Genomic DNA, 17361 nt, shown 5'->3' with positions numbered 1-17361 from the left:
ATGTGACCCGACTAGACTCGTGGGAACTGTAAAATTATTTGTAGGCTAATAATAGATTTAGTGAACTACTTCTCGGCATAATTTTCTTTCAATAAAATCCATATACAGCCATGGAGTAACATTGTCTTATCGAGTGACGCTAACACAGGTAGATATAATATTATGTAATCGTAATTTTCTTGTTTATATTCCGAAAGATTTTTTTGTTTAGAATAACGGACACCAAATGATACCGTACTAGTCTTACGACAGAGCAGCGAAGAATCGCTTCTCTTTCGTTTCTAGATTGTGGATTAGAATTTTCAGCGCTAATAAACTGTACAACCTTCGAATATAGCAATGAATCCCAAGACAATACGACTGTTTTCATTATACGAGGTATGTTATATGTCCATTTTATAAACATTTTGACGCGTACCAGTAAATTGGCACAGTTTATAGTCTACCTATGAAAAATTCCCTTCCATTGTTAGGTTAACAACTCACTCTAAACACCTCCTCATCCTTTGTTAAGGACACTCCAACAATTGTCAAAGTAGCGTATGTTTGTTTGAATTAAATAACGTTCTTTATTCGTAGTCACAATGAATTAGAGTTTAAAATCTAATTGCTTAATTCACCTGATGCATCGTCAGACCTTTCTTAGCTTCATTATTCGGCACACGTCTCATATGATTCAAATCCCTGATCTGACATCAGGCGAGTTACGTCGCGACTAAGGTCGACCCAGTTCGACCGTTGACATAGTTGTTTAATTTCGATTTTTCTCTTTGCTTATTCAAGTTTCAACCTTTATATTATATGAAAGATGGAATCAAGGCTGATGAACTCGTAATTGAGAATTACGATAGAATGATAGCCGAAGCCCTGAAGGCAATAAGGAGATATCTCAAGTAAATATTGCTCGATGTCTTTTGGAAAGGCCCTCCTTTACCAGTAGCGTCATGTTTATCTACATTTAGTTCGGTTACGGAACACCGAAATACGATAACTTACAGAATTTGTGACAAAACTAAGTTATCACTAGGCTAATTTAATGGACTTCTGTCACTAGTGACGTGATAACTTGAAAGATGAGTTAAAGAATTGACCCCAGTACGTATGGGCCATTTTGAGTGGAAAAGGTTCTATGACATTTTCCGACTCCAAGATACTAAAATTGACGGTTTCCAGTTAATTAGAATAAATAAAATAACAAAGTGCATAGTCCTACATTTAAAACATCGATGTTATTAAAAATTAATTATTCTTTTTATTTTTAGCGTGACGTTTGAGCTTGTGTACGATGTAAGATTTTAAATACGCTTCTTTCATCAACTCCCGAGAAAGCGAGCACCTAAGGCTTGCAGACGACGCGACAATTCACTTTCACCCGCACTTGATTAGCGCTACTTTTTTTGCTATGAGGTTTCGCTTAACATATTAATGAGCTTCAACTTTCGTTACTTGGTCAAGTGCCAGTGAACTGATCGAACTTAAAAATATCTCTTAGCCCTTTTGAACCTTTTCGTTTCGTTCTAATCACAGATTGAGTACCAATAAATTACGCCCTCTCGGTTTTACCCCTCAACTTAGCGGTTTCGACCTATGTTTAAGGAGGGTGTAGTTCCCAGAAGAGTAGTTCCTGAAATAGCAACCGCGAATCCATAAAAACAGCGGCGTTGTTCAAAACTACTTCTTTTAGAAATAGCGGCTGCTGTTTTTGAAAATAGCAGTGTTTAGCTCGAGTTTTGAAAAACTCTTAAAACTACAGTTTATCTTACCTACCTAACTTAACCTTACCTACCTAACTTAACCTTACCTGACCTATACAATATCGGGGTTCAAATAATAAAACCGAACCTAAGACTATTTTGGTACAAATAACTAAATTTAACCTAACCTAACTTAACCTCAAACTATTGGGGTTCAAATAACAAAACCTAATCTAATACTATTGGGGTTCAAATAACCTAACCTAACCGAAGACTATTTTGGTTCAAATAACCAAATTTAACCTGACTTGATTAGCCTGATCTCACCTAACCTAAAATTATTGTGGTACAAATAACCAAATTTAACCTGACTTAATACTATTGGGGTTCAAATAACCAAACGAAACGTAATCTAAGACTATTTTGGTACAAATAGCCAAACTGAACCTGACTTAATTAACCTCATCTAATCTAGTATTATTTGAGTTTTAATAACGCAACATACACCATCATAAACGACTGTCGTTTGACTCGTTTTCACATCCCGGTTGTACAGCTGTTTAGGGAACTGCTGTAACGTTTCGCCGCGTTTACGAGAACTGCCGTAACGGGCAAACTGCATTTTCGGGAAACCGCTATTTAGGGAACCGTGGTCAGGGATGATGGGGAGAGGATACGTAGTCTGAGAGAAATGGGCCCGCTATCTGTTTAACGGCTCAGGTCTGGTGGGACGCTTGAAAATGTGGGAGGAATACTCGGGAAAAATGGCGGGCGGTCTTCCTGATTCATCTGATTCCCGCCATTTTTCCGAATATTCCTCCCACATTTTCAAGGGTCGCACAAACCCGAGTCGTTCCAGAGTTAGCGGGCCCACCGATTTCCCTCAGATTACGTATCCTGCCCCCAACATCCTTGCCGTGGTTACGAGGACCGCTATTACGGGATCCGCTCATACGGGAACCGCTTATACGAGGGCTTCCCATTTAATTAGGACGATATTTGGGACTTGAAGGCTTTCCCCAACGTTGTCACGTACAATCGCCTACCATACTTCCGATATACGACTGAAATCTACTACTCGAAAATTACCATGTTTTCGCAACTATCCCGAACTAAACGTGGAAGTTTCTTGTCCAATATATTCACGATACCTTCATGGGTAAGTTACGCAACGTGGTAAATAGAGATGTATTCAGTTTTAGCAGGGATAGATTTAACTATAGAAGTAGGAATAGAGAACGGTTAGTATTTACTTCAGTCCGACTCATAGCCCAGTATAGAGCTCCTCCCTCCAAAACGTAACGGATTGTTTAAATTATCTTATTGGCTCACTTAAACAGCTACGTTTTGATGACGTTGCTGACGGGGACGACGAAAAATACGTAATTCCTTTATACATCTGTCGCTATGACCGCGCCTCTTCTTTCATACCCCTCCGTCCCTTGGAAGGGGGTCCGGGACTTTGACGCGCGCCCACATTACTCTGTTCTCCATTTCTACTTCTAAAATTAAATCTATCCCTGATCCTACCAAAAAATTGCTCGTAGCCGCCTAAAATTATAAAATATAAAAATATATAAAAAATTATATTGATAGATTCGTTAAGTTTCATCTTTGTAGAGATGAATTAATTTCAGTATCAAATAGTATAATTTTGAAGAAAAAATCAAAGAAATGAACGAAAAAGAAATAAATTGGGACCATTCATGATTCAACAGATGGAGACACGTAAAATGTTTCTCGTTCTTTCGAAGGGGGTCCCAGTAGTAGCGACTAAAAGCAAACTAAAACTAAACTTAAAATAGACGAGTGAAGTTCCTTCACCCACAAATGTCTCATTCAATAACTCGGTTCGGTACTCGATCAATAAACATTTGTATATCTTTAAAATACGAATAATTTCACGTTGACACAAAATTTGCGATTGCTATAAAGGCCTACACATATGACAATGAACCAATTATGCAGATTAAGCCCCCCCCCCACAAATTTCAAACCCTAACGACGCCACTACAAATGCTACTAGATGTTCTCATAATCCAGAGGTGGAATTGACTGGCCCTCTAAGCAAAGGCTACTTTTAGCCCCGCTCTCAAGACTAGTTCTCCTATCTTTGGCAAGATAAAATTATGTGTAGAAGGTCAGCCAGAATGTTAGGGGTGCCATAGGAGCCGACATTTGCTTCAACCGTTTAATCGATAATATTTTGCGTGTTATCGATTAGTCGATTCGTGTTTCGATAAGAGAATTGTAAAGTCACATTTAATTCTTGATTTTTTTGTTTTCAGTTCTATGGATTAGTTTTTCTGGCCATTTTGGTTCTTTCGGCGTTAACGAAATATTTCGAAAAGTCAAACAAATTTGGGTCTTACGTGTGGATGTATTTTTCACCACTCTTTCAGAAAAGTGAGAAAACAGTACACCATTACTATTCTTATCGACAGTAATACCTTTGTCCGTCGTTCACCTTGTAGAGGTTCAGCTACTGAGCCTTCACACACACGCGTAATTTCACATTAAATTAGGCTTACCGTTCAGGCTCCTGTCTATCTAGTTTATGCCTAGTCCCATATCATTACGTATTTTGAGTCTCCACACTCGAGGGCGCTCTATTGCAGTCCCTGCGCGCCCCCTTGTGTTTATAGGCCGAATTAGTAATAAGCTAGACCCTATATACTATAGTCATGGAGACCAGAGAGAAAGTGACTTGTTAGTTGGTCCAGCGGAACGACTTTGAACACACGGCATTAAGTTTCCATCTCCTTATCGGCGTGGTTGAGGGTTGGCCATTCTCGGCCCTCTAGCAAATATAGTTTTAGTTCTCGCGTACTACGGTTTAATCTAGGCACGCTTTGCTTTAAAAGAACATACGCAGGAACACAGTATGGCTCTTTGACTTTGGCATTGTGAATATCATCCTTAATTTAAACCATGTTTAAACTAATATATTATTATTTACTTTATCATTTTTCTGTATAACTAAACCAATCACTAACAAGTTAACCTGAGCCATTAAAAATAACTTAAGCACTAAAGATCTGTCTTGAGTTCATAATTTCGGTTACAACCTATTTTTTAAATTTAAGGTTTTCCGGTGAAAATTGTCCACCGAGTTTCGGAGCATTTGTTAACTATCTGGTACGCGACTTTGATTTTCCTAAGCGTTTTGGTTTCGTGTGATATTACCGCCGATGTCTTAGTGGGACAAACAATTATTATGAATCATTTAAGCGATATCCTGAAAGTTAAAAACCTCAAGTACACGACATATGACTCGGACGCCATGGATGACTTTTATAAAGTAATTTTATGGCTTAGCAAGTGAACATTACGATGAGTTTTGAACGTTGTTCTATATTAGGGAATTCCCGGAATTGAAGGAGAGAAAATTCGAGAAAGGGCTTCTTATAACGTGGAGAGGAATAAGTTCAAGAAAGTGGTGAATGGCGAAATGGTTTACATCACCTGGCACGAAGAAATGGCTGAACTCGATGAATTTTGCAAAGATGAACTAAGTGGAAAGAAATATCACCGTCCTTTGTTGTACCGATCACCTTTTCCCTTGAAAACGGATGCAGTTGGACTCTACCTGTCACGAAATCACTCTATTGATCAGGATACATTGCGGGGAATAAATAGAATGTAAGTCAATCCCCAATTCATCGCCCCATTCAGGTTTGCATTGATCTTAAGGAATACCAAGTAGTTGCTTGGGGTCATTTCCCAAATAAACCATATCGATATCACGTCTGCTAGTAATTTGTTAGACTTATTTCGAGTCCTTCGTTTGCAGTTTGCGGTACGCGGCTTCATCGTGCTTGTGTGACGAAGCGATCAAGAAGGCGTACGCGTGGATGAACACCAAATGCGTCACGACGGAGAACCACGTCCAGGACATGGACTACGCCAAGAACGAAAGCGAAGCGCGTCTATTGTTCAGCATGTTCCTCGTTAGTCTAATGCCGGCATTCCTCGCTTTGACATGTGAAATCTGTTACAAACTATGTCCGTGGTTCAAACAACGTTCTATTAAACGACAATCCGTTGCAAAAAGATGGTGCGAATAATTATCTGGGCTACAAAATGGCTAGGAAAAGCGGCACTCACAGGACGTCCTCACTTCAGAACCTTATATTACAAGACAAGTACTGCACCATATATAGACCAAACCATAGTTGATGCGTACCTAAGTAAAATTGTATCTACATAAAATTCTTCTGTCAGAAATTGTTTTTTTCTTTTAATAATAGAACACGGCAAATTCCCCTGCCCAGTGGTGGTGTAGTAGACCACGCCCCTAAAGAGCATCCACACGCAAAAACACGTAACATCAAGTTTTATTTATTAAGGCATATTATAAGTTATATTTTGGTTTATTGCTAGAATTCGTTTAAGGAAGGCTTCCTGCCTTCGATCCCGCCGAGGGGTGTCGCTACTATCTACATATGCATATTTTGATTTGTTTTATAATTCTTAATTACAGTGTTCAGGGAATAGCTTCGGAGCGGACTTGTAACTGGAATGGTAACAATTCTGAAAATAACGATATATAAATACATACTTAAATATAACGGTATAATATTTTACAAAATTACCGTAAGAACACTAATGGTGTAATCCTCGAAATATAGCGGGTCAATATATGGGTTTTCTTCTTTTCCAACGTGACGTAGAAAACACTTCGCCAAATTCGGAATATCCTGAAATTAAATATATCTGGAATTAAAATTAGTTTTAAGATTGAGTAGTGCCACGCGAACGTCAGACGCCAAGAAATTGTCACGGCTAAGACAGACGCTAGTTCGACGATGGCATTTCAAATAATGCCAGGGATAAGTACAATTGAAGGTATTGCAACCACCTATTTAATTTCTTTACGCATTGTTTTCTGACTTGGAGGAATGATACCATTCACACCAGGAGACGAGGCTACTATGTACTGCACTTTGTCCACCAAGTAGCCTTGGTCTCCTGGTGTAATTGAAGTATCAACCCTCCTAGTCTGAAAACAATGTATAATAATGCAAGATAGAATATAGAGCTTTCATTTGTGGTAGTGGTACAACTTGGTTTTTGTCAGCCATATTGCTGGTTTTCAGCTTTTCCAGCGCAGTTAACCCACCAATAAGGCCGCCTATAAATTACGTCACGAGTCTTAGCCCCTACCCTAACCGAAAACTCTTTATTGCTATTACGTTTGAAAAGTTGTAATTTCCTCTAAGTGACACTGAAAATCCCTTGAGATAGGGGTTCAAGTATTTTTCTTCATATTTTAATTCTTCAACTAACCAGTTTTTTATGGTTATTGCACATGAATAGTCGAACTGCAATCTCGTTGTCTCTGCCGGAATCGCCAATGTTCTCGCTGCCCGGCGCAAATTCCTTGCATTTCGAGAAGGGTTTAGCCAGCTACAATATAATTTGTTTAATTTGTCTCTAATTTACCCTTCATATGAAATTTTCATTGGCAAAATACTCTTAGCTTACCGAATAGGCGTAGTTTTCTAATTCACAGTTAGAAAAAGTTTCATTTTGCGATCCAGCATAACCCTCTGAAAATATATATACACCAAGAATGTATTGATTTCTTCCACTCGGAATCTTTAACAGGTCCTTTTCTGTATGGGCCTTTCTGCTTCAATTAAAGGGGAGGAGTGTAGAAATTGTCACTTTTTACGTCACGCGTATTATATTTGTAACCGTGTCTCTCTCGTGATATTGACTTGGCTAGCGACCTGTGCCTCGACTTACGCGACCTAGGGTCGACGGTTGTCTTATATGGTTGAATATGAGAAAATGAAACGCCAGGAAGGTGAAGTGGGCGATTTAACAACGTTTTAAGCCCTTCCCCTTTCCTTCAGTCAGGTATTAGTATGGGGTCTACAGCCTCATAAAGATTGCAAGTAGCCTAAGTCTATACAGTCCTGTTTCAACTTATTATATGATTACAACCCTTTTGTGAAGAAGTCTTAGATGGTTTTAAGTAACGCGTACATTAGGCCAATGAGGACTTGTCTTCACTTACGGCAGCAGTAATAGAGCATCCGCATCATTTTCTCTGTTATATTTCCACATTTCCCCGATAACGTCATAAACTTGCAGGCTCCGACTTCGGGCGAAAGCCAAACGATGCTCAAAGACACGGCGACAATGCTAAAATACGTAAACCCACTCATAGTCGGGTTGTTATTTAGTTTCAAAGGACAGCCAGATTTACTATTTATACCTTCGGCTAAGTGTATAATTGTAGTGCTGCTTCTGTCATTGTATTTCTGAAGTTCTAGTTACAGCTTAATCTGACAGTTAAGAAGATTAGTTCTTCGAATACACATAAAGATTATCCTGCAAAAACAATTTCACAATATGTACCCTGTCAGATTAAGAGGATGATCTGACATTATGACGCATTTCCTGGATCGTAGCTAGCTGACATGGCGCAAATTAATTAAAAGACTTTTACCTGACACTTTTGAAAGTTTTTAAACGAGTTTATTTTAGCGTTTAAGTACCGCAAGAGGCCACGTTTTATTGTTTTTTAAGTTGATCTTATTTTCAGTATAGTATTACAATTCGTAAATATTTTATTCAATTATAAAATATATTTTCAAACAAAACGTGAGGAAGTTTGGTAAAGTTTCTAATTCCCAAGACGGAGTATCCAATTGGCCATCTGTAATTCAAATGGGCTTAGTTCCTTCTTGCAGGAGGGGTTTTGATTGCGGGGTGATGTCGTAGTTAGCTATTTGGAAATTCGAAAACGCTGTTGATGGGTGGGCATCATTGAATGCAAATATTTTATTTTTTTGCTTGTTGCGAAGTCAAGTGTAAATTAACGTTCTTGTACCGATAATAATATGGAACCTAAAGCCAATGGCCAACCAAATACTAGGGTAAATTCCACGTCCCCACATGAAACTTGGCTCTCGTGTTAGCGGTATAGAGTATGCTACCCATGAAATAAACTTCACTCGCCCGAGCATAAGTTTATAATAATAATAATAATAATCTAGGCTTTGTCTACGAAGGGAGTTCCACGCTAAGCCTGTGGCTTATTTACAGGTGGGTCCCTTTACATTGCATAGAGGGGTGGTGGCTAGCCCCTATGCCCCTACAGCTAACCTAAAGCGCCCTATACTAACTATTACCGTTAACCTCTGCAAGTTTTGATGGAAAGGAGAAACCGGGTTAGACTGCGGATGAACACTCCATTTAACAAGCGGGGAGAGAACTTGCAAACTCTACGCAGAAGGATTTGTTCCCAGATTTTCACCCGGTGCCACAGTCCGGGATCGAACCAGACTTGTAAATAATGGGGCTCCCGACCCCCCCAAAGCCCAATTTTCTTGGGTACCCGGGGCTCCCTAGTGGACAACTGAGGCTTGAACTCTTGATCCTAGAAACTGCGTCACACTCGCCTAGGGAAGGGAACAGAGGCTAGGGAGTAAGGGAGCAAGCCCAAAACAAATTGTGAGGGAGGGAAGGATGCATTCCGGCTACAAATTTGAGGGGAAATATTCGGCAATTTATTTTTTCCCTTTTTTGAGAGCTGTTTTGGTCTGTAGTTATGGGGGAGAGTTCTCATCGCACCGATTTTTTCAGGGTACCCGGCTGGTACCCCCCCCCCCCATAAAATATTTTTTAAGGGTGTCCTGTGAATTTTCTTGGGTGTCACAGGCTCCCTGGTACCCCCTATTTACAAGTCTGGATCGAACCCGGGATCCTCTTGCTGCGAGGCGAAAGCGCTAACCGCTACGCCACCCCACTCTCTCATATATTTCATAAGTATACCTTTAGGCTTTTATCTTTAAAATAAAATGTGCCTAGCTACCTTTCTTTGTATGAGGACGGAAGAGGGGGGGCGGAGAAAGGGGTCATTGACTGGTCACCCATCTTCGTATATTTATGTCAGATAACAGATATCAGATAAAAAATAAATTTCTTTGTATAATCACACGTAATTTATTAATTCACATGATTTAGTTTACTCCCTACATTGTCCTTTCACTTTCTACTTTGCGGTTTATTTTCAGCGAGCTTTTTTCTAAGCGTTTCCCCTTTATGGATATCAGCTCCATGGTCCAACAAAAATTTCGCAACTATCTCATTCCGATATTTGCTGGCGAGAGACCATGGTGTGTTTCCCTCCTTGTCCATGGCGTTAACGTCGGCGCCCTTCTTGGTCAATTTCTTGACGAGAGTGGTGGAACCCCACGCGGCAGCGCACATTAGTGGGGTTTTATCCGAAATATTGTAGGCGGTGTTGACGTTGGCCCCGCTGTCTATTAAAAACTCCAAACCACGTTGTAGATTGTCGTCCGCTTCCTGACTTCCATCCCGATTCCAGCAAGCCCAGTTTAAGGCGGTAGTACCCTCACAGTTCATATGGTCAATATCCGCTCCCTTTTCAAGCAACAATTTGGTAAGATTTACTCTCCCGTAAAGTACCACCGGATAAAGCCATGTATGGTTACAACTATTACACTCCTTGTTAGGGTCGAATCCTTTTTGGAGAACTAATTCTAAAATATCAATTTTGTCATATTGTATGATGTCCGATAAAAATTCGTCCTCAATTTCCACTCCTTTATCGAGAAGGACTTTAACCAGTGTCTGCAATCCCGCCTTCATCGCCGCAACTAGTGGAGAAAAATGACTTCCTTCGCAACTCGCGTTCAGATCGGCTCCCATCTCTACGAGATAGAGGGCTAACTCTTCTTTTCTCCATAGAATTGCGAAATTAAGAGGCGTTTCATCCATTGGTTGCAAGCACCCGTTGATGTCTGTCCCGTTCGATAATAAACCCATAAGCTTTTCTTTGTCTCCCGCATCAATCGCCGCGATGACGTCATCATTCGATTGAACGCCATTTACAAACAAAGCCTTAATTTTTATCATCGTTGATATTTTTAAAGTCAATCGCTTTTAACATTGTGACGTCATAGTTGATATCTTATTTCAATATGGTTTGATTATTTTTGACGTGTTCGTAAGATCTTATGTTATTGCGTAAAAGATGGCAACCTGACCCGCGCAGGATTTGCCCCAAGGTTCTAGTGCAAAGTTTCAGCTATGAAATTGCTATATTTACCGTGAATGCAGACAGGAAGAGCACCAAAGATAATTCCTTCATCATTTCGAGAACTTATAATTCCGACAATATTTCGGTTCAATGTCGAATGTACGATACCCGAGAATGGAGCCTGCCTTCTCTTTTTATGTTAATCGAGCAACAAGGAAGTTCAGTTTCATTTCTGGACCCAGAAGGAGTAAAGTAAATAATTAAAGAATACAATCTGATTAAACTTCCTCGATTACACGTGCTTCAAAAGGAACAAGGTCGAGGTTAACAAACACGGAACTCACGTTGTCTCAAAGACTAGGAACCGAGTCTGTCACGTGTTAATCGCTTGTAACGAGTGTATGGAAGTTACAATAAATCAGATACATACACGTGTAATGAACATGAGATAAACATCATATTTGCTGAACCTCGAATTATAAATATTGCGTGTTCGAAAGAATTGTCAACGCACAGTAGCCGGAAAATTGAAGCTATCGTTTCTCTTTATTTACGCACTAAATTTAAACTTAATTAATCTTTTATGTGCATAATATATATTTTTAATTTGCAAACGATTGTTTTAATTTTATATTTTCCTTAATTTCTCCCAGATTGGTTAAATATAATTGAAGAGGTTGTACCATTGAATTTCGTTTCCTGTTCATGATTTTTCGAAGTCTCTGCCTTTTGAGTCAATTATCTGCTTCGGAGAAGATATACTCTGTTGTTTAAAAGTATTTGTAATGATTTGAAAGGGATGAAATTGTTAAGTTACACGTTTAACATTGGTTGTGATACTGTAGAGATGATAAGAACATGTTATAGTGATAGCCGCTGACACGGTGATTGCGTGAAAGAGTTTTCTTATTTGGCTTGACAGAACCCTTAGTCGTCTGACGAAGAATCTACATAGGATAGATATGCCTAGCTACCTTTCTTTGTATGAGGACGAAGGGAGGGGTGGGAAAGGGGGTTAAGGAAGGTCACAGACTGGTCACCCATCTTTGTTTATTCTTGTCAGATAACAGAAAAAATCTCTGTTTCCTCATATGTAATTTTTATTTATGATTTATTTCCATCGCTTATTTATTCTTATTCTTTTTTCATTGCTGTTTATTCTCAGCAAGCTTTTTCCTCAGCGTTTCCCCTTTGTGGATGTCTGCTCCGTGGTTCAACAATAATTGTACGACTTCTTTATTTCCACTTTTGCTGGCGTTAGACTATGGTGTGTTCCCTTTCATGTCCATGGCGTTACCGTCGGCTCCCTTCTTGATTAATTTCTAACGATTGTGGTGGATTCCCACGCGACTGCGCACATAAGCGGGGTTATCTTATCAATATTGTCGGCGGTGTTGACGTTGGCCCCGCTCTCTATTAGTAACTCCAAACCTCTTTTTAGATTGTAGTCTGCTTCCTGACTACTAACCCGATTCCATCAAGCCCAGTTTAAGGCGGTATAACCCTCAAAGTCTTTATGCTCAATATCCGCTCCCTTTTTAAGCAACAATTTGGTAACATTTACAAGTCCGCGAATTACCGCCGGATAAAGCCATGTTTGGTTACAATCGCCATATTCTTTGTTAGGGTCGAAGCCGTTTTGTAAAATAAATTCCAAAACATCAATTTTGTCATAGCGTATGATGTCCCATAAAAATTCGTCCTCAAGTTGCATTCCTTTTTCGAAAAGAACTTTAACCACCGTCTTCAATCCCGCCTCCGTCGCATCAGCTAGTAGAGACCAGTGTTTTACTCCAGGGCAACTTACATTCAGATCGGCTCCTTTCTCTATGAGAAGGAGGGCTATCTCTTCATTCTCCTCCCTAATTGCGAGTGAAAGGGGTTTTCCATCCACCCAATGCAGGCACTTGATAATGTCTGTTCCATTCTCTATTAAATCCAATAGCTTCTGTTTGTCTCCGTCTATAATCGCCTCGCTGACGTCATCCTTCGATCGAACACCATCTACAAAAACAAGCTGAAAGAAAAGCTTCGATTACAACGTTGAATTTCACTTTCATCACCACCTATTTCGGATGGGCTTTTTCTTATTCAACTTTAAAAACCAAGTCTTACGAAGAACAATTCGCGCAATATTTCTCCAAGAAACTAACGTTGATATTTTTACTTCAATCACTTATTACATTGTGACGTCATAGTTGAAATCTTATTTTTATAGGGCTTTTTTTTAATTTAGACGCATTCGTAAGACCGTCCTTTTGCTTTAAAGATGGCAACCAGACCCGCAGAGAATCTGCCGTAAGGGTCTAGTAAGAAGTTTCAGAGATGAAATTTAGTATAATTACCGTGAATGCAGCTAAGAAGAGAACCACCGCGAATACCTTCATCATTTCGAGAAGTTAATTCCGACAAGACTTCAGTTGAATGTCGAATGTACGATATCCGAGAGAGAAGCGTGTCTTCCCTTTTTATGTTAATCGAGCAACAAGGAAGTTCAGTTTCATTATTCGACGCAGGAGTATTTAAAGTAAATAGTTAAAGAATACAATCTGATTAAACTTCCTCGATTACACGTGCTTCCAAATGAACAAGGTCGAGGTTAACAAACACGGAACTCACGTTGTCTCCACGTCGTTATGTCGGAGACTGGCATCTGAGTCTGGCACGCGTTAATCGCTTGTAACTGTTATACTGAAGTTAGGATAAATCAGGCGCATACACGTGCGATTAATATGATATGAACAGCATATTTGATGAACCCTCGAATCATATTGCGTGTTCGAAAGAATTGTCAACACACAGTGGCCGGAAAATTGAAGCTATTGTTTCTCTTTATTTACTCACTACATTTTAACGTAATTATTCTTTTATGTACATAATATATATTTCTAATTTGCAAACGATTGTTCTAACTTTATATGTTCCTTAATTTCTCCAAGTTTGGTTAAATATAATTGAATTTCGTTTCCTGTTCATGATTTCTCGAAGTCTCTGCCTTTTGAGTCAATTATCTGCCTCGGAGAAGATTGTTGTTTAAGTATTTGCATAAGTTTATAATTTATGTTCCATAAGTGTGTCACTCGTTAATGAGAGCTTGTCATGAAGTGACGTAGGCGAAACGTCATAGATTCTCGTAAAGCGACGCCTGGTGAGGCGCTATCAAAGGCTTAGTATAGACTAAATAGGAGGATGGACTGCTAAACCGAGTGTAGTCAATTCTCGCGTCGTTCTTGGACTAGCTCTCATTAAACCTCTAGCATTACGAAGTAGAGGTAGTGACATACTTATGGTATTTGTAATGATTTGAGAGGGATGAAATTGTAAAGTTACACGTTTAAAATTGGTTGTGATACTGTGGACATGATAAGGATATGGTAGAGTGATAAATGCTGACACGGTGATTGCTCGAAAGGGTTTTCTTATTCGGTTTAACCCTCAAAGATAAAATTAAGCAAGTGGTCCACTAAGCCTTGTGAAACCGTATCGTTAACGTAACGTCACGTATCCAAATACGAACAGAACGCCATCTGATAACTTTTTTTAAACGATGCTTTCGGACTTAGGTAATGGGCGTCCTCTTTCGGATGATTTACGAACTTAAAACGGTAACGATACGGTTTCGCAAGGCTAAGTGGACTACTTGTTTTAAGGCTGTAGTGCGCCGTGACAACCACGCATTGTCACGCCCCTCAACAGACGCGTACGCTATTCCCATGTGAGAGGGAGTCAGCGTCTGCTTCCCTCTATACATCAAAACTCTGTAAAACAGACATTACACATGACCTTGTCGACTAGTCATTTATAGAGAGAGAACTCGAATAACTTTGGGGTCTTATCTTTGAATTAAATATGCCTAGCTACCTTTCTTCTTATGAGGACGAAGGGGAGGTCACCAACTGTCACCCAATTTGGTTTATTCTTGTCAGATGAATGTTAAACAAAACAAAAAACAATTTATTCAATCAAGCTTAATTTATTTCCTTCACTTATTTATTTTGTTATCTTTTTCTTTATTATTTATTCTGAGCGAGCTTTTTTTCTCAGCGATTCCCCTTTGTGGATGTCAGCTCCACGGTCCAAGAATAATTTTGCGAGTTTCTCATTCCCATATTTGGAGGCGTCTGACCACGGTGTGTTTCCCCACTTGTCCATGGCGTTAACATCGGCGCCATTCTTGATTAAAATTTCGGCGATATCGGTATTTTCGACTCGTAGCAATGGTGTGGTTCCATTCTCGTCCATGGCGTTAACGTCGGCGCCCTTCTCGATTAACTTCTTGACGAGAGGGGTGGCACTGGTGGAATTCCATCTGGATGCGCACATTAGTGGGGTTATCTTGTAAATATTGTCGGCCTGGTTGACGTTGGCTCCGCTATCTATTAGTAACTCCATACCTCTTCGTAGATTCTCTTCCGCTTCCTCCTGATGTAAAAAACCCCTATGCCAGCAAACTCCGTTTAAGGCTGTGAAGACCTCACAGTCTTTATGTTCAATATCCGCTCCCTTTTTAACCAACAATTTAATTATATTTATTTTCCCGTCATGGACCGCCCGAAAAAGCCATGTTCGGTTACAAACAGCATATTCTTTGTTAGGGTCGAAGCCGTTTTGTATAAAGAATTCTAAAATATCCGTTCGGTCATAACGAATGACTTCCCATAAAACGTGGTCGTCAATTTCCATTCCTTTATCGAGAAGGACTTTAACTACCGTCTTCAATCCCGCCTTCGTCGCATCAGCTAGTGGAGAACGGTGTTTTTCTGCAGCACAACTTGCATTCAGATCGGCTCCTTTCTCTATGAGAATGAGGGCTAACTCTTCATTCTTCATCCCAATTGCGAGAGAAAGGGGTGTACTCCCCTCCGAATTCAGGCACTTGTTAATGTCTGTTCCATTCGCTATTAAATCAAATGGCTTCTGTTTGTCTCCCGCTTCGATCGCCTCCCTGACGTCATCCTTCGATTGAACACCATCTACAAACAAAACCTTCAAGAAAAGCTTTGATTACAACATTTGATTTCACTTTTACCAGTTCTTATTTCGAAGGGTCTATTTCATGTGCGACTTTAGAAAAACTCCCTATTCTTTTCTTGCAGTCTAACAAAAAATTTTCTCCATTCACAATTTTTAATTTTCCAAAAACGTTCTTTCGATATCCTAACTTATACGCCAGGTTCTACGAAGTTTTAGAGCTGAAATTGGTATATTTACCGTGAATGCAGACAGGAAGAGCACCACCAAAGATAATTCCCTCATCATTTCTAGAACTTAATTCCGACAGGACTTCGGTTCAATGTCGAATGTACGATATCCGAGAATGGAGCGTGCCTTCCCTTTTTATGTTAATCGAGCAACAAGGAAGTTCAGTTTCATTATCCTACCCAGGAGTATTTAAAGTAAATAGTTAAAGAATACAATCTGATTAAACTTCCTCGATTACACGTTCTTCCAAATGAACAAGGTCGAGGTTAACAAACACGGAACTCACGTTGTCTCCACGTCGTTATGTCGGAGACTGGCATCTGAGTGTATCACGTGTTAATCGCTTGTAACGCGTATATGGATGTTAGGGTAAATCAGGCGCGTACACGTGTAATGAACATGAGATGAACATCTTATTTGCGGAACCTCGAATAATATTGCGTGTTCGAAAGAATTGTCAACACACAGTGGCCGGAAGCTGAAGCTATCAATACATTGGAAAACGCCACTATGCTTTAGTTTACTTGGGCCTAAGATTGCAGCCTTATCTATCGCATGCCTCGGTTTTAGCCACATCTTATTTGTGAGCCTTAAAGAAAACTTTGTTATTTTGTCCACTAGATGCCCACGCTATCGCTAAGCATGCTGGGTGTTTTGAAATAGGAACATGATTGCAATGGGTGTAGGCTGTCAATCTGGTCCCTCCGAGATCACATATGACCTTCCAACTACATTTTTGAAGAGAGAGAACTCGACTAACTTTTGCTCACTCGTTTTATGCGAGGAGATCAAAGGGGGTTACGAAAGGAGGTCACCCAATTTAGTCTACGCTTGTCAGATTTGATGATAAAAAACAACTATTTATTCAATCAAACTTATTTTATTTCTATTCTCATAACTGCCCTTCTTACCCTAAGGACTCCCTTACTCTCTACCCAAGGTTGTGAATTTCTGCCCCATGATCCTGCAAGAATTTGGCGATCTGGTCAAATCCTCTCGTGTTGGCGATAGACCACGGTGTGTTTCCATAGTTGTTCCTGAAGTTAACTTCGGCGCCCTTCTCGATTAGTTTCTTGACGATAATGCTGGAATTTGCGGAAGTGGCGAATATAAGTGGGCTTGTCCAGTCCTGGTCTGCTTTGTCTACGTTGGTCCCGCCATCTATTAGCACCAGCGCACATTTTTCTATCTTGTCGAATAGAGTCGGGTTAAGCTCCATTTCCCGGCAAGCCCAGTTTAAGGCGGTATGTGTTCAATATTAGCTCCCTTTTCAATCAATAATTCGGTAATATTGACGCATCCTTTAGCGACCGCGAAAAACAACAAAGTGCGGCCGCAAGAATCTAACTTATAATTAGGGTCGTAACCTTTTTGTAAAAACAACTCGACGATGTCTTTTCGATCATGGTCTAAGGCGCTCAGTGCCGCGTCTTTGTCAATTTTCAC

At 39.8% G+C, this 17361-nt stretch overlaps 1 protein-coding gene across 1 annotated transcript; it reads right to left on the bottom strand.

Moving 5' to 3' along the window:
- Nucleotides 1-14730: 14730 nt before the first annotated feature.
- On the bottom strand, nt 14731-17134 carry LOC149644047 (ankyrin repeat and KH domain-containing protein mask-1-like). The gene is made up of 3 exons (XM_089850488.1): nt 16851-17134; nt 15925-15980; nt 14731-15686 (listed from the first exon to the last, which is right to left on the bottom strand). The coding sequence occupies exons 1-3, from the start codon at nt 17132-17134 to the stop codon at nt 14731-14733; spliced, it is 1296 nt and encodes a 431-aa protein (XP_089706614.1).
- Nucleotides 17135-17361: the final 227 nt, after the last annotated feature.

This window comes from Phalangium opilio, unplaced genomic scaffold (genome assembly GCF_054372755.1).
Source record: "Phalangium opilio isolate 3A_F unplaced genomic scaffold, DU_Popi_V2 ptg000091l_1, whole genome shotgun sequence".
Lineage (NCBI taxonomy): Eukaryota > Metazoa > Arthropoda > Arachnida > Opiliones > Phalangiidae > Phalangium > Phalangium opilio.
This window is presented reverse-complemented; position numbering and strand designations above follow the sequence as displayed.